We start from the raw sequence: 14,962 nt of genomic DNA on the forward strand, positions 1-14,962 counted from the left end.
CCATTCCCAGCCTGGGTTGTGGGCCAGGTCCACACACTGATGTTTCTCTCCCTCTCTTTCTCCCTCCCTTCCCTTCTATCTAAAAATATTAAAAGTGGAGCTATGGCTTCGGTCTGAATGGTGTCTCCTCCGCCTGAGATCGAATTCCCAGGCGGCAGGCGAGGACGCCCAGGGCCGAGTTCGCTGGTGGCGGAGTGGCATCGCGCAGCCTTCCCTCTCCCCGCGTCCCAATCGGTTCACCTCCAACCTCCGCCGAGGGTCCACGCAGAGGCCCGGGGCCCCGCGCGTCGGGACCCCAGATTCTGCAGCAGGAGCGGTAACTGTGACCGGAGTCGGAGGAGGACGCGCACGCGCTCTGAGCAGCAGCAACCAAGAGGGGACCAGCCGGTCTCTCCGCCGGGTCCCCTAGGAGTGTCTCCACTCTCTCTGCGCCCCACCCACCCGAGACCCTGGCGTCGGGGCCCCGCCCACCCGCTTCCGCTTCCGGCCGACGGGGGCGGGGCGGGTCAGGAAGCGGCGGAGGCGGTGGTGGCGGCTGCTAGGGGATCCGGCTGTGCCATGGCTGCGAACCTGAGCCGGAACGGACCGGCGCTGCAGGAGGCGTACCTGCGCGTGGTCACCGAGAAGTCCCCGACCGACTGGTGGGCGCCCAGGCGGGTTGGGGCCGGGCCGGGCGGGGGAGCCAAGGGGCGCAACCCGCGCGGCCACGGGCGGACAGGGACTCACCTGCGTGCCCCACACCTGCTCCGCGCCCCGAGAGGTGCCGTCCCGACCCTGTCACTGCTTGCCCCGCCGCGCGTGACCCCCCAGGGCCGCTCCATCCCTCGGTCTGCGCCTCCGTGGTGGACTCTGCCTGGCTGCCCTTGGTAGCTTCGCCAGGTTCTGCTTTCCTGCCTGGGACCTCGCAGCCTCCCCGAGAAAGCGGAAGCCACGCCCGGCTTGCTGCAAACGCGTCCCGGGACGGGCCTCTGAGATCGGCCGTCTGGCCGGGGCAGCCCCCGTCCCGGAGGCATCAGACCAGGAGGTTCTCTGTGCGCGTGGATTTAAGAACCTCCCTCCATCCAGGGGAGCCCCTTCCTGTGCGGGAGCCTCGGGGAGATGAGTGTCTCACGGCGCGTGCTACCGTTGTACGTCCGCCTCCGCGTGCGACCTCTGCTTGGTGGCCGAGGTTAGGGCCCCTCAGGAGGATGATGGGGCTTCACGGCCCTGGAGTCCTGGTCTGAGGGCTCTGGCATGACCCGAGCAGCCACGCTCAGGGTCAGCTTACTGTTCTGCAGCTGGTGGTGGCTCTGGGTGGGAATGCTCTGTCACTGTCCGGTTCATTTGAGCCGTTTTCGCTGACTGGTTTGGAGCACTCCGGTATTAAGAAATGCTTAGTAGGGAAGACTAAAATGACCGGCTTAGGAGAGCAGGGCCAGCGGGTGTGGCTGCGCTCCTGGGACTGGCCTCCATTTGTCAGGTGCTGCTGCTTTCTTGCCTGTGCTTTCCCTGGTGCCCAGCACAGTGGCTTTCCTCCCGTGTACCGGTATGACACCAAGGGAGTCAGGGCCTTTCCCCTCCTTCAGCCCAGGCCTTGTGGGCAACAGCTGGGGAACAGCAGAACCTGGTCTGCAAGCTCCTGTCCTGCGGGGGCTCCGCGAACTGGGCCCCCGCTGACTGGGCCCCACGTGGCCCTGAGCCGCACTTTGCAGGACAGCCAGGCTGTGCGACCTCTGTCCAGAAAGCATCTCTTCTATCAGGGAGCGGTGTCCGGTAACGGGCAAAGTCTCTCCCCTTCTCTTCTTTGCGATCAGTCCTCAGGAAGTTCGCCCGCAGGCCAGGCACTGTTACTTCTCTCAGGGGAGCGTCCAGATGTCCGCCCCCGCCCTCCTCTGTTGTTCTCTGGAGGCCCTCCGACCTCTAGCGATGTTCCAAACCTCGCTAGCAGCATCTCTACATGCGTGCCCCATTTCCACACCCACACTGGGCCACCGGACCTGAACCTGGAGGCGTCACCCCTGTGCAGTCCCCTCCATTAGGGTTGACCGAACCTGGGAGATTCCTGGGCGTCCTGCCGGGCCTTCCCTCTAGGCCCCTCTCTCTGTCCTCAGTCCTCTCGGGACTGTCCCTGGCCGGGGGAGATGTCATTCAGGCCTCCCATATTTCAGCCTGGCCTTGGGCTGCTTCCCGGAGCTGCCTGCTACCACCCCATTGCTTCTCTGCCCTCAGGAGGGCAATAAGCGTCTTCTTTCCTCCCACCCTGTCAGCGCACCCACCTCCCCAGCCTCAGCAGCATGAGCCCCTTCCCTCTGCCCTCTGTCAACAGATACCGTGTGCAGGTCCCCACTCACTGTGGTCACTTCCCTGCCTGTCACGCTGCAGTGACTTCCCATATGCTCTTTCGGTGAAAGTCAGCCTCCTCGTCTGGCTGGCAGGCTCTCACAGCAGCTCTCACCTCCGTGCCTGGGCCCCCGCCCCCGCACTGCTGCCCTTTTTCTCTTCCTCAAACCTGCAGGCTGGTTCCCCCTCTGAGCCTTTGCTCCGGCTGCTTCCTCTGCTGGAGTGCACCTCCTCGTCGTCCCAGGGACCCTCCACAGCTCGGGTCTCAGCACTGAGGCGGCCCTCTTGAAGGGCCTTCCTCCCTGCGTCGCCCCCTGACTGCAGTCACATTCCCCAGACCCAGGCAGACACCCTGCTGGTTTTGTGTGTGAGAAGGGGTGGGGGCGGGCCCTGTCTCTGTCCCTGGTGCAGGGCTGTGAGGCCTAGCAGGTGAAGGACGGACCAAGGGGGACAGGAAAGGTGGTATCAGAGCAAGAAGAGGTGGCTGCACTCCCCTCCGACCTGGTGGGTGCTGCGTGGACGATCGTGGATGGGGTCCTGAAGTGATGTAGGAAGGGGGCAGCCACATCAGCTCTGCGCCTGGGGTCTTCCTCTCGGCTCTCCCTGGTCCTTCTTCCCTAGACAGCTCCTGCACCCGGACCAATGTTTGGGTCCATTCTGAGTCCCGTTGTCGGGGCGCACTCAGCGCTGCGTCCCACCCCCAGCAAGCAGCAAGGCTCTTTGCGCGTGGATTCAGAAGGAGGGCTGACGCACAAGGAGCCGGTGCCCCGCGATGCGTCCTGCCCAGGCCAGAGCGCCACTTTTCTCACGCTGATTTGAAAGAGGGCTGGGATTGACAGGTGTGCAACGAGCCTCTAGGGGGCGACACCCTAGAATGGCCCAGGGTAAAGGGGAAGAGGTCAGAAGGTGGGTGGCTGGTATGGAGTTTGGCTCTCAGTAGCTGCTGGATCCCTTCTTTTTTTTTTTTCTTTTTTTTTCTTAGAAATATTAACTTGTTCCACTTATTTATGCACTCATTGGTTGATTCTTTCTTTTTTGTCCTCACCCAAGGACATGCGTATTGAGAGGCGGGGGGAGGGAGGGAGAGAGAAAACCATGGACTGGGAACCAAACCTGCAACTGTGGTGAATGGGGATGGCGCCCCAACCAACTGAGCTACCCAGCCAGGCTGCTGGGTCCATTGGTGGAGAGCTGGGCTGAGCAGCACTCTTGTCGCTGCTGCTTGTCCAGTGTCCTTCTCTTCTGTGGCTTCGGGAGGATGGGACTTCTTTCCTGCGGCAGGAGGGTGAGCAGGACTCCGACCAGCAGCAGGGAGACAATGGTTGGACCAGGTTTCCCTTTAACATGCTATCCAGTAGTCAGCCAGCACTGCCTGGGGTGCTGATGGCTGCACTGTTGGTGCTGATGGCTGCACTGCTGGGAAGCCACTTCTTCCAGAATGTTCTCCCAAAGGTCCACTGCCTCCCAGGTCTTCTTTTTCCATTTCTCGCCGTCCATATTATTTCTCCTCTCCTAGGAAGCTTATTCTTTCCTGGCAGCCTGTCCTCCCTGTCAACCAGGTCCCCTGGGCCGGGGTCAGATCTCGTTTCTTCCAGCTTTCTAGGGCACAGGCCGCTCTGCCCAGTGGTGTCAGCAAGGCCACCGGGAAGCAAGGGGAAGCTGATTAGGTTCCTGCAGACTGTTTACCCTGGGGCCCCAGGCTGGCCGGCTCAGCAGGCCTGTGCTCCACAGTAACCCTTGTTCTTGTCGAGGGCCCTTCCCTAGCTGTGCCCACATTTAGTAAAGTCTATCCTAGTTCCTAAACACCTCTGGGACACCAGTTTTTAACCCCAAATCTTTTCCAGAAATGTTATGAATAATTAGTCTTGCAAGAATGGAGCTGTGGCTCTGGGCCCCCCGTGGAGAGTGAGGCTCTGGTTGGTCTAGGTCTCGCCCCACGAGGAGCCCACCCCTGAGGACCTGACGTCGCGTTGGGTGGTGGCCCCCGTGGTTTCTGGTGCTGCACACACTGGGAAGGTGTGTGTTTGCCGGGACAGTCCCTACCCAGACAGACCTGCTCCGCCAGCCTTGCGGGCTCTGGCGCCAGTTCCTCCTCCTTGATCCTCCGGGGGGGCGGGGGGGGGTTCTGGGTTCAGGAACATGTGGGTGTCTTTGTCTTTTCGAATTCATAGCCAGGCGAGCATCTCAGACACGAATGTATAAAATGTTGGCATAAAAATTCACACCTCAGTTTCCCTCAGAGTAGATGTACCCCACCCACCGCCTCATCTTAAGTTTTTCCCTCACAGGCCCTGCGGTCAGTCAGGCCAGTTCCATTTCAGCGTCAGAACTGAGAAGGCCGCACTCTGTCAGGCCCAGCAGGTCACAGGGGCCTGTGTTGGCCTGCAGTGTGACTGCCGCGCTGAGCTCCTGGGGCGAGGGCAGACGGTGCCCCGGCACTGGCGTTAGGGCCCACCTGTCTGTTGCAGGGCTCTCTTCACCTACGAAGGCAACAGCAATGACATCCGCGTGGCCGGCACTGGGGGTGAGTATGGCCAAGGGAGGAGCCCAGGGGGCTCTGGGGGGAGAGAGTGTGACTGTGAGGGCTGCAGCTCAGGCAGCAGTTCAGCCATCACAGCGGGAGGGGCTCCGGTCAGTGTCAGTGACGAGGCCTTCTGGGGATATGGACCAGGCAGAATGGGGGTTTCAGGTGTCTCCAGGTGGAATTAAGTCCTTCTTGGCATCCTTGGCCTGAGGCGCAGGGCAGTGCTGCCTGGTGTTGCAGCTGGGAGAGCTGAGAGGAGAATGGGGCTCAGGCCTGGGCCGGTGGAGGAGGCGGGACAGACACCCCTCCTCCTGCCCGCACCCACTGTGGGCCCAGCACCCGTAGCAGTGCACACAGTCGAGCCCTCATGGTGCCCTGAGACGGTCGCTCAAGGACAGGGCAGCCGGAGGTCTCTGCAGGGAGCACAGGCCAGCCGGCCAAGGTCCCGAGAATGGCCGGGTGCAAGCTGCACCACCCCGACTCCCTGTGCTCAAGGCCGGCTCCCCTGACCTGAGCCAGGCATAGCCCTGCCACCCACACACAGTCCTGGTGGCTTGGTGGAGAGCCCCCCAACCCTGGAGTGCCTTTCCCGATAGTCCTCTCTCCAGAAGGTCTGCCACTGCAATGGTCTCGCGCACACTGCGATGTCCTAGGCGGCAGGTGCAGAGTTCAGCAGCCACAGACCCCGCAGTCGGGGGCGGTTTGGAAGGCTGATGAGAGCAGCAAGCCCCAGTGCAGGCAGGGTTAGGAGACAGTGGCCTGGCAGCCCCTCCGGCGCCCACCCCTCCCTCCGAGAGTCTGACAGCTGAGCCCGTGCAGGATGTTCCCATCTGCCAGCGGCGCTCCAGTGGGCCTGCAGTCTGAGCAGGGAGGTAGGCAGGGGCCCTTGGGGGGGGTCCCGGCCATGGAAGCCTTGTGGTACAGGGGCCTTCCTTTTCACAGTGGGGTGCCTGGTCTGTGGTGGAGATGACATTGTCATTTTACAGCAGTGGTGTTCAGACGAGTGCGAGTAAAAGCCACTGGCGCAGCCTGCTGTTGGCCCCGTGTCCCACCCAGCTCACCCGTTGGCGGGTGGGCTGGCCCAGGGCCTCCTTCTGGTGCAGGTGGCAGCTTGGGCTCCCTGTCCTGGTGGGCGGGTGCCTGGCACCTCTGATGCTTCTGTGGCTGCTGCAGAGGGCGGCCTGGAGGAGATGGTGGAGGAGCTCAACAGCGGGAAGGTGATGTACGCGTTCTGCAGGGTGAAGGACCCCAACTCCGGCCTGCCCAAGTTTGTCCTCGTCAACTGGGTACGTGCACCTGGGGGCTCCAGGGGCTCCTCTCCTGGGAGGCTTGAGGACAGCTCACAGCTGGTGAGTTCGTTCATTGTGGCCTGAAGGCGCCTGGGGCCTTGGCAGCTCAGAATTCACCCTCTGAGCCCAGAATTAGGCCCACAGGATGAAGTACTAATGGTCACAGGACACCCGTGTCCTCGTCCCCTCCGGGCGGTGTTCCTGAGGGAGCAGAGGACCGGGAGAAAGGCAGGGAGGCTCTGCCAGGGCAGGGCAGGGCAGGGCTGGGGAAGAGGGGCTTCTTAGGTGCCCCCACCACCTCCCTGACTCAGAGGTGGGGCTACCTGGTCCTGGACTTTGTGGTGTCTGTTTTCTCCCTCTGGGGACACAGGGAAGCTGCGAGTCCCTGGGAGGGCAGTGTCTGTGAGAAACGGGCAGCGGGTCACTCTGGGTGTGTTGTGTTGCAGACTGGGGAGGGCGTGAACGATGCGAGGAAGGGCGTGTGCGCCAACCACGTCAGCACCCTGGCCGGCTTCCTGAAGGTGAGGGCCGCACCTGCAGGGCCCCGCAGCTCCTCCAGCCGGGTGCCCGTAGTGAGTGAGTGGGACCTGCAGCCAGCGTCCGGAGTGTGCCCACGCCCCCTGCTCTGTCTGGCCCCTGGGTGTGACTGCTGCTGCTGCCTGCTCTTGCCTGGGTGTGGCCCCGGGGCGGGGGAGGGCAGGAGGAAGGGCTGCCAGGGGCTGCTCCTGGGCAGGGCTGGCCTCCCACACGCTGCACACACTCAGCAGTGTCCTTGGATTGGGGGGCGGGCACCACACCCCGTGCAGCAGGTCCCGTCTGACGCGTTCCCTTCTGTCTGTCTGCGTGTCAGTCGTAAAGGGAGCCTTGTGTGGTTTCCAGGGCGTTCACGTGTCAGGAGACTGCATTCTAGGTCACCGGCAGGGAGACTCAGAACTTCGATTTCCCATTCTGCCAGCACTTCTTCAGATCTGCCTCAGTTTCTCCACCTAGGAGCTAAAGAGAGGGTCCAGGGCTGACTGGGTGCTGAGGGCCAGTGCGTGCGACCACAGGCCCAGTTCAGCAGACCAGGCTCCCATAGAAAACACGCTCGTTCCCAGGTGTCTGTCAAGTGTAGTTGTTGTTGATCAGAAAGAAACCCTCTAGCACCTGAGCCATCTGGTGAAGGGCCGGGCCACAGAATGTGCCACAGGCCACGAGGGCCCCACGCACAGGCTGGCACAAGCAGGCGCATTTGCCCAGTTCCCAGCGGGGTCTCCTGAGCCTCCACAGACTGGTGTGTGGCCTGTCCCCTCCTGAGCTGCAGCGCCTTCCCTGATGCACAGCTCTCGCTGCAGGGGGCCCACGTGACCATCAACGCGAGGGCCGAAGAGGACGTGGAGCCCGAGTGCATCATGCAGAAGGTGGCCAGGGCCTCGGGTGCCAACTACACTTTCCACAGAGAAAGCAGCCGCTTCCAGGACACAGGCCCCCAGGCTCCAGTGGTGAGTGCTGCTGGCCGGGGTCTGGAGCACTTGCCAGGGTCCAAAACGGCTGCACCTGCCCTCAGCCCCTGCTCCCCTGTGGGCTGGCTCCCCCCCACCCGGCTTCGAGCCCCAGAGCCCAATCGATGCACAGACGGCGACTCACTGCTGATGGGAGCCGGAGCTGCGTGCCATTGGCACGAGGAGCAGCCCTCAACCCTGACCTCTGGTTTGATGGGCCTTCCTGGAGCCTGTGATGCTGGCTGTGTGTGTTCAGAGGCTCCCTGCAGGGACAGCGCAGCCACTCTCGAGGCCATGGCACCAGCGAGTACTACATGACCCTGGGTGGTGGCCATCATGGAAGAACTTCAAGTGGTGGGCAGGGCAGGCCCCTCCAAGGCATGGGCAGACACCTGCAGGCCTGGTGCTGGGTGGGGAGCCAAGTCTGCTGACACAAAGCAGGGATGTGGTGGGTGCTGTGTGGTGGTCTGCTGTGCAGCTGGCGGGCCAGCCTCGTAGGAATGGCCCCTGACCAGAGGTCAGCCTCACACCTTCCCAAGCTTCACCCACATGGCCTGGTGCAACCAGAGACCCACCTGTGCAGCAGTGTCCAGGGCATCTTGGGCCGCTGTGCTGTCAGCCTGTCAGCTCACAGGGCTGAGGGATGCCACACCTGCCAGGTGCTGTCCTCTCAGCTCCTGCAGATGGCCCAGCGCTGCATCCCCTGTCCCCACAGGGCTCTGTGTACCAGAAGACCAATGCCATGTCTGAGATCAAGAGGGTCGGCAAAGACAGCTTCTGGGCCAAAGCAGAGGTGAGTGCAGCCGGCCTGATGGCGTCGTGGGCACGTGTGGGGCGGCCGGCTCGCACTGGGCGTGCAGTGAGCGTTCTCCTCGCGCTGTCCCCGTTTTCCCATGGGCTCCTGGAGCCATGTTCTGGTTGGTGCCATGCACAGCCAGACACCGCGGGGAGAGGGTTTCAGGACGGAGGCTAGGAGTGTCACTCTGGAGCCCCACTGCACTGGGTAGGGGCTGAGCGCACTCCCTGCAGGAGGAGGAAGAGGAACGGAGGGCCTCGGAGAAGCGCCGGGCGGAGCAGGAGCGTCAGCGGCTGGAGCAGGAGCTGCGGGAGCGCGAGCTGCGGGAGGCTGCCCGCAGGGAGCAGCGCTACCAGGAGCAAGGCCAGAGGTGTGCCCGCAGGGAGGTGGGGCTGCCCTCGGAGGTCAGGGGTCAGCAGACAGAGGCTCAGCTCTGTCTTCTGCCTTCCCAGCAGGAAGTATGAGCAGCAGGAAGTGGTTTCAAGGAGCAGAGAGGAGCCGGTGAGACTGGGGTGCTCTTACCCAGAGGGCCTGTCGGGAGTGGCGTGGCGGCGCCCGGGCGAGCTGCCGTGGCCTGAGGGGGTGCCTGGGGTCCTGCAGCCAGCTGGGGCAGGTGGGGACCTGGGATGCCTCAGAGAGGGTCATGAAGGGCGGAAGTTCCCAGCATGGCCCTCAGCCCAGTCCTGGGGGGCCTGTGAGCCCCCACCGTTGTGGGGCCAGGCAGGTCGCGGGCTCCTGGGTTCCCACCCATGCAGGGTCTGTGTGATCCCCAGGAGCCTGGTCAGCAGTCAGCTCACCCACGGGAGATTTTCAAGCAGAAGGAGAGAGCCCAGTCCACCACAACTGCTTCCAGCCCCCAGCCAGGTGAGACTCTCTGCCCCACTGGGAACCATGAGGTGGTGACCGAGACAAGTGAGCCAGGAGAGCCTGTACTCCTGAGACCAGGGGTAGGAGTGTCGGGAGGGGACCCAAGTGTCCCCTTCCTGCCCCTGACCTCATCCCGCAGAGACCTGGTGGGAAGGACTGGAGATCCTCTAGCCCTGGTTCCTGGAGCCCCTGTCTAGCTCACCCTAGGCTGTCAGCTGGGTCCTAGGGCCACCATCATTCACCTCTCTGGTCCTGAAAGGACACAGGACCAGTCCTCCAGGCCAGCTCTCCCACGCTGCACATGCCCCAGAGGGGCTGCTGAGAGCGCAAAGGGGTGTGTGTGCTGTCCCCACACACTCCCTGTGTGCAGCCACTGTCCTGGCACAGGCCCGCCCTCCTGGCAGGGAGTAGGGAAGGCAGGGCCTACATGGTCTTCTGCCTCCTGCTGTGAGATGCCCCATCACTGTCGGTTTGCAGGCAAACTGAGGAGCCCCTTCCTGCAGAAGCAGCTCACCCAGCCAGAGAGCCCCCTCGGCAGGGAGTCAACTCACACCACCTCAAGACCCAGGGCAGGCAAGGCTCTCTGACCCCGTGGGGGCCGGGGGTGGGTGAGACAGCGGGGGTAGGGAGTGTCCTCTCCCCGACCCAGGGCCAGAGCCGACGGCATCCTCCCGTGTAGGTCTCCTTGAGGAGCCAGTGCCCAGTGCCCCTGCCAGCCTGGCACAGGCCGAAGAGGAGGCTGTGTATGAGGAGCCCCCAGAGCAGGAGACCCTCTATGAAGAGCCTCCAGAGCAAGAGACCCTCTACGAGGAGCCCCCGATGGTGAGTTCCCTGTAGCAGGGCAGAGCTGTGAGGGCCTGTGCCCTCAAACAGCCTCCTGGGCCTCATCTGCGAGGCTCACTGCCTGCAGGTTCTCTGGAGCTGCTTATCCGTTAAGATGTGTGACGAGCGCCATCATGTGGGAGGGGTGGGTGGGGAGGACCCCCATGTACCATGCCCTCCCCCAGCCTGATAGGAGCCCTGCCAGGGGTAGGGCCAAGGTAACCAGGACATGACTTCTTTCCCATCTGTCCATGCCAGGTGCAGCAGCCAGATGCCAGCTCTGTGCACATGGGCCACTACCCAGGGCCGAGCGGGAAGGGACTCTGTGCCCGGGCCCTGTATGACTACCAGGCAGGTAACGTGCCCCCGAGACCACAGGGCCTAGGACAGGAGCTGGTTCTTGGGCTTGGGAGGGCTGCCCCAGGGGGTATCAGAAGATGGGAGGATGAGAGGGGGTGGGGTGGATGCCCTGCGCAGCCAGGCCTCTCTGTGGGCCCCAGGCAGGTCCTTGCTGCCCACAGCGTCAATCCCAGTTGTCAGCCTAGTTGTAGAGCCTGAAGGTTGGAGCACAGAGGCAACTCTGGGTGGTCACCTCAGGGCACAGGCTGACAGGGGGAGGGAAGTGCTGTCTCCAGCCTTTTGCTGGAGCGCAAGCCCAGAGGCAGACCCTGTGGAAAGGTGTGTAGGGGGAAACGCCACTGGCACGGCTTTGGGACAGGCTGGGCTGGTGCCGGGGCCAGCGGGGTCTGAGCCCCCAATGCAGTGTCTGGGCTCACCCTCCTTGCAGCTGACGACACCGAGATCTCCTTTGACCCCGAGAACCTCATCACGGGCATCGAGGTGATTGATGAAGGATGGTGGCGCGGCTATGGGCCTGACGGCCACTTCGGCATGTTTCCTGCCAACTACGTGGAGCTCATTGAGTGAAGGCCCCTCCCCCATGCCTGCAGGGCCTTGTGGCCAGAGGTGGCAGCGTGACCACTGCCCACGGCGCGCTCCCAGGAACAGGCCTTGGAGGCAGCGACAGCCTGGGCACCCCACACATGCTTCCCGCAGGCCCAGCCGGCGGGGCACCTGCCTTTTTCCTGTTCCTCGCAGCCACCACTGTCGGACCTGGGGACCGTCGACTCCGCAGTTTATGAGCAGAGTCAGGGTCAGGCATGGTGGCTCGGGCTGCAGGAGCTGGTCTTCCTAGGCCCTGCTTGGTGCTCCAGCCGTTCTGTCGCTCAGCGTGGGCAGTGGGCTGTGGGTGGCAGGACAGGGATGACCAGGCCTCCGTCTTGAGTGTGGAAGCGCTCTGGCCTGCTGTCTTCCCCGGGTCCCAGCCCACCACCACACTTGGGTCAGAATTGCCCCACACGCCCCGGCTCTGACATGCCCTGTTGTGGCCTGACAGACCCTGGGAAACAAGCCCTTCCCAGTGTCTGGTACGTGTGCACCCTGGCCTGGCCGGCTACAGTCACCTGAGAGGCATAAAGATTCAGATGTAAGTGAAGCGAGCCTCTTGCACTTAGTTCTCTGGGAGAGGCCAAGGGCCCGCCTTGGTCCTTCTGTAGGGCCCATGCCCACGTGTGTGGGGCAGCACGTGTGTGTGCATGCGTGTGTGGGGCAGCACCTGGCACTCAGTGCACTTCAGGGAGAACCCGATCCCTCATGTACCTGGGGAGCTGCTGGGTGGAAGCAGCCTTGGGTGCAGACCCCAGGTGGTGGTCAAGCCCAGTGACCCCTCCCTGCCTGGTACAGGTGGCCTGTCCTGTGTGACCCTTGGTCAGGACAAGCCACCAGCAGGCCTCACTGTCCTGGTTTCTCCGTGAAGGTGACAGTTCCCCCTCCCCACCAGCTTTGGAGACCCCCATGAGTCCGGTGTTCCTGGCTTTGGGGCCAGCGGTGGTCTTGGCTGCATGTGGAGGTGGGGCTCAGGGTGCTGCCTCCTGCAGGGGCAGCCGAGGACAACCCATTGAAAGGCAGTGGGTTCCTGGCTGCTGTGCTTACTCACGGTGGGGACAGCTTGGTCACTGGGACTCAACCCAGGTGACCCCAGGCACCTGATTCTAGAGCAAGGTTACCAAGTGGGTCTTTGGCTTTGGGGGTCACCAGAGGGACTTGTCAAGAGTCACCTGATAGCCAGGGATGGGGGGCCAAGGTCCCCAGGGCAGCGTTTGTGGCCTCTCAGGCTCTAGACCTGTGAAGCCAGCCCTGATGCGCGCTGGGTATGCGGGCCACACTGGACTCAGGTCTGGGGAAGGTGCCTTTATTGCCGGAGCCCACTCGTCACTTAGCCTTGCCCTGGGCAGCCACAGCAGCCATGGCCTGGCGGACAGTCTCCTCGTCGCCCAGGAACCGCATGGGCTTGGTGGGCTTCAGGGCCTGGTCCAGCTCGTACACAATGGGGATCCCCGTGGGCAGGTTCAGCTCCATGATGGCCTGGTCAGACATCCCTGGACCAGAGAAACCGCAGACCCTCAGCCCCTCCTGGCCTGGCCACCAGGCAGTAGCTGCTCTTGGTTCAGCAGGCTCCGTGACCTTTCCAAGCCACGGCTGCTCAGCCAGGCACAGCCCTCCCTTCCCAGCAGCCAGGCCGAGAAATGTGCCTGCAGAAGGTCACGGCAGAGCCGAGGCCTCAGACTACAGAAATAGCGGCCCAAACTGAGGGCTGCTGTGACCTGGGGCTGCTCCATGAGCCTGGGCCCAGCGTGACCTCTGGCCAGACCAAGGATGTCTGGGTTCAGGCAGGGTGCTAGCTGTTCAGTTCCCGGGGGTGCTGAGCTGGGGCACCCTGAGCAGAGGAGCAGGGGTGCTCTTAAGAAGTGGAGCAGGTGAGGGACAGCTGTGTGGCCGAGGTGGAGAGGAGGCTCTGCCAAGTGGAAAGCACTATGTTTTCTGAAGAAACTTGACCCACCAGCCTCTTGCAGTCCCCAGCCTGGAATAGCTCGCCCTTTGGTATTTCCGCCCACTGCCCCCCTCCACCCGCCCCAAGCAGGGAGGCAAGTTCCCTGGGCAGTGGGAGCCCTCAGTCATGTTCCCAGTGTGCTGAGAGGCATGTGAGCTGCAGGAACCCCAGGAAGGGGGCGTGGAACATGGACTGTCCATCCACTGGGTCCAGTGCCTGCTATGGGGTATCTGTGTGGACCTGGCATCCTGGGGAGGACATGCCTCGGGGGCCTGCCTGTCTGCTCTGGCCAGCTGCCCATGAACCTGCAGGGGCAGGAGGTTTGGGGCCTCCACCTTCCACTCTCCCTGACCCCACAAGCTTGAAGGCCCCTCAGATGCTGACAGACTCTCCTGCTGCCTGGAAACCCTGAGGCCCACATCCTGCCCTTGACCAGCTCCAGTCCACCACCCACCCTGTGTCCTTTTGAGTGGTCTTCCCTCTCTCTGCCTGGAGGGGTGAATGTGGGGGCTGGGGGCAGGGCTCCACCCTGGGCCCGCTTCCAGCAGCCAGGGGAGCCAGGAGTTGCCTCAGAGGGTGGTTGAAGCCCTGCAGGGGACCTGACTCGACCAGGGACATACAGCAAAGCACGATGGGGAGCCAGCCGGCCCGGCCTTTTCCTGTCAGGGTGCCACTCCCAGCGTCCCCCACCCCCTGCCCAGGGCTCACCTCCCGAAGCTGGGCCCGCCCCGTGCCTTAGGCCCTGTGTAGGGCCTGGCCTAGGGTTAGTGGTGGCAGGTTTTCACCTCAGTCTTCAGAAGGAAACCAATGTCCCAGGACACACACAGCAATGAGACCCAAATTCCACAAAGCTGTGTCTCCAAACACTTTGTCCAACCCTCCCAGTTCAATTGAAAATCCACCCTCAGCACTGGCATCGGCCCCGCCACCTCAGCAATGCGGTGGGCGCTTGCAGAGATGAGGAGCAGGACAGGCCCCACAGCTCGTGTCATCCCGCCTGCCTGCACCCACAGCCCTCCTGGGGCAGCCTCACCTTCCAGGTGCTTGACAATGCCCCGCAGGCTGTTCCCGTGGGCTGCGATGAGCACTCTCTTGCCAGCCTTGATCTGGGGGGCAATCTCCTCGTTCCAGAAGGGCAGAGCTCGGGCGATGGTGTCCTTGAGGCTCTCACAGGTGGGCAGCTCCCCGGGCTTCAGGCCAGCATACCGACGCTCCTGGGGGCGTCCGCAGGTCACGTCCCAGACAGACCCCTGCCCCCCTTCCAGAGGCCTCTGCCCCCCCTCCCGAGCTGCCTACCTTGCTGATGGTGCTGTAGTAGGGGTGCTTCTCATCCATGGGGGGCGGCGGGATGTCGAAGGAGCGCCTCCAGATCTTCACTTGCTCCTCCCCGTGCTTGGCGGCCGTCTCTGCCTTGTTGAGGCCCGTCAGGCCCCCGTAGTGCCGCTCATTGAGACGCCAGGTGCGCACCACGGGCAGCCACATCTGGTCCGTGCCGTCCAGGATGGTCCAGAGGGTGCGGATGGCCCGCTTCAGCACCGATGTGTAGCAGATGTCGAACTCCATCTTGGCTTCCTTGATGGCCTGGGCCCCTCTCCGAGCCTCCCCGGCCCCCTTCTCACTCAGCTCTGCGTCAAACCAGCCGCAGAAGCGGTTCTCCTGGTTCCAGGTGCTCTCACCGTGCCGGACCATCACAAGGCGGTGAGTGGACATGGCTGCGGTGGTGGGGACCGTGGTGGGCTCCGGAAGAGGACAGCTGCCTGCCCCGTGCCACCAGCTTATAACAGTCCGTCCCCAGCCCCCACCCTGCCCAACTGCCAATCAGCATTCCAGGCCCAGACCGACAGGCAGCGGCAGGTGGCCAGTAGCAAAGGCTTCGGGGGAGGGTGGGCTGAGAGCTGGACTTAAAATAGTTTCATAGCCACCAGTCCCCAGCCCAGAGCCCAGGCTGGGGTGTTGCCAGGCAAGGCTGGGCAG

At 63.2% G+C, this 14,962-nt stretch overlaps 2 protein-coding genes across 4 annotated transcripts; one reads left to right on the top strand and one right to left on the bottom strand.

Annotated features, from left to right (window-relative positions):
- Positions 1 to 483: 483 nt before the first annotated feature.
- On the top strand, positions 484 to 11,593 carry DBNL (drebrin like). Of its 3 annotated transcripts, none has more exons than XM_024563080.4 (13): positions 484 to 641; positions 4,788 to 4,843; positions 6,017 to 6,129; positions 6,579 to 6,653; positions 7,467 to 7,613; positions 8,329 to 8,406; positions 8,643 to 8,779; positions 8,862 to 8,910; positions 9,183 to 9,273; positions 9,754 to 9,849; positions 9,956 to 10,098; positions 10,357 to 10,453; positions 10,886 to 11,593. In XM_024563080.4, exons 1-13 carry the CDS (start codon positions 559 to 561, stop codon positions 11,023 to 11,025), a joined length of 1,305 nt encoding a protein of 434 aa, XP_024418848.1. In that variant the 5' UTR covers positions 484 to 558; the 3' UTR covers positions 11,026 to 11,593. The 3 variants fall into 3 exon arrangements, with proteins under 3 accessions (XP_024418848.1, XP_024418849.1, XP_045053245.1); XM_024563081.4 differs by having other exon boundaries at positions 8,865 to 8,910; XM_045197310.3 differs by lacking the exon at positions 9,754 to 9,849.
- A 735-nt stretch (positions 11,594 to 12,328) lies between these two features.
- On the bottom strand, positions 12,329 to 14,778 carry PGAM2 (phosphoglycerate mutase 2). Its single transcript, XM_024563059.4, has 3 exons — positions 14,285 to 14,778; positions 14,022 to 14,202; positions 12,329 to 12,536 (listed from the first exon to the last, which is right to left on the bottom strand). The coding sequence occupies exons 1-3, from the start codon at positions 14,696 to 14,698 to the stop codon at positions 12,370 to 12,372; spliced, it is 762 nt and encodes a 253-aa protein (XP_024418827.1). The 5' UTR covers positions 14,699 to 14,778; the 3' UTR covers positions 12,329 to 12,369.
- Between the last annotated feature and the right edge of the window lie 184 nt (positions 14,779 to 14,962).

The sequence above is a fragment of the Desmodus rotundus genome, chromosome 6 (genome assembly GCF_022682495.2).
Source record: "Desmodus rotundus isolate HL8 chromosome 6, HLdesRot8A.1, whole genome shotgun sequence".
In the NCBI taxonomy this organism is placed as follows: Eukaryota; Metazoa; Chordata; class Mammalia; order Chiroptera; family Phyllostomidae; genus Desmodus; species Desmodus rotundus.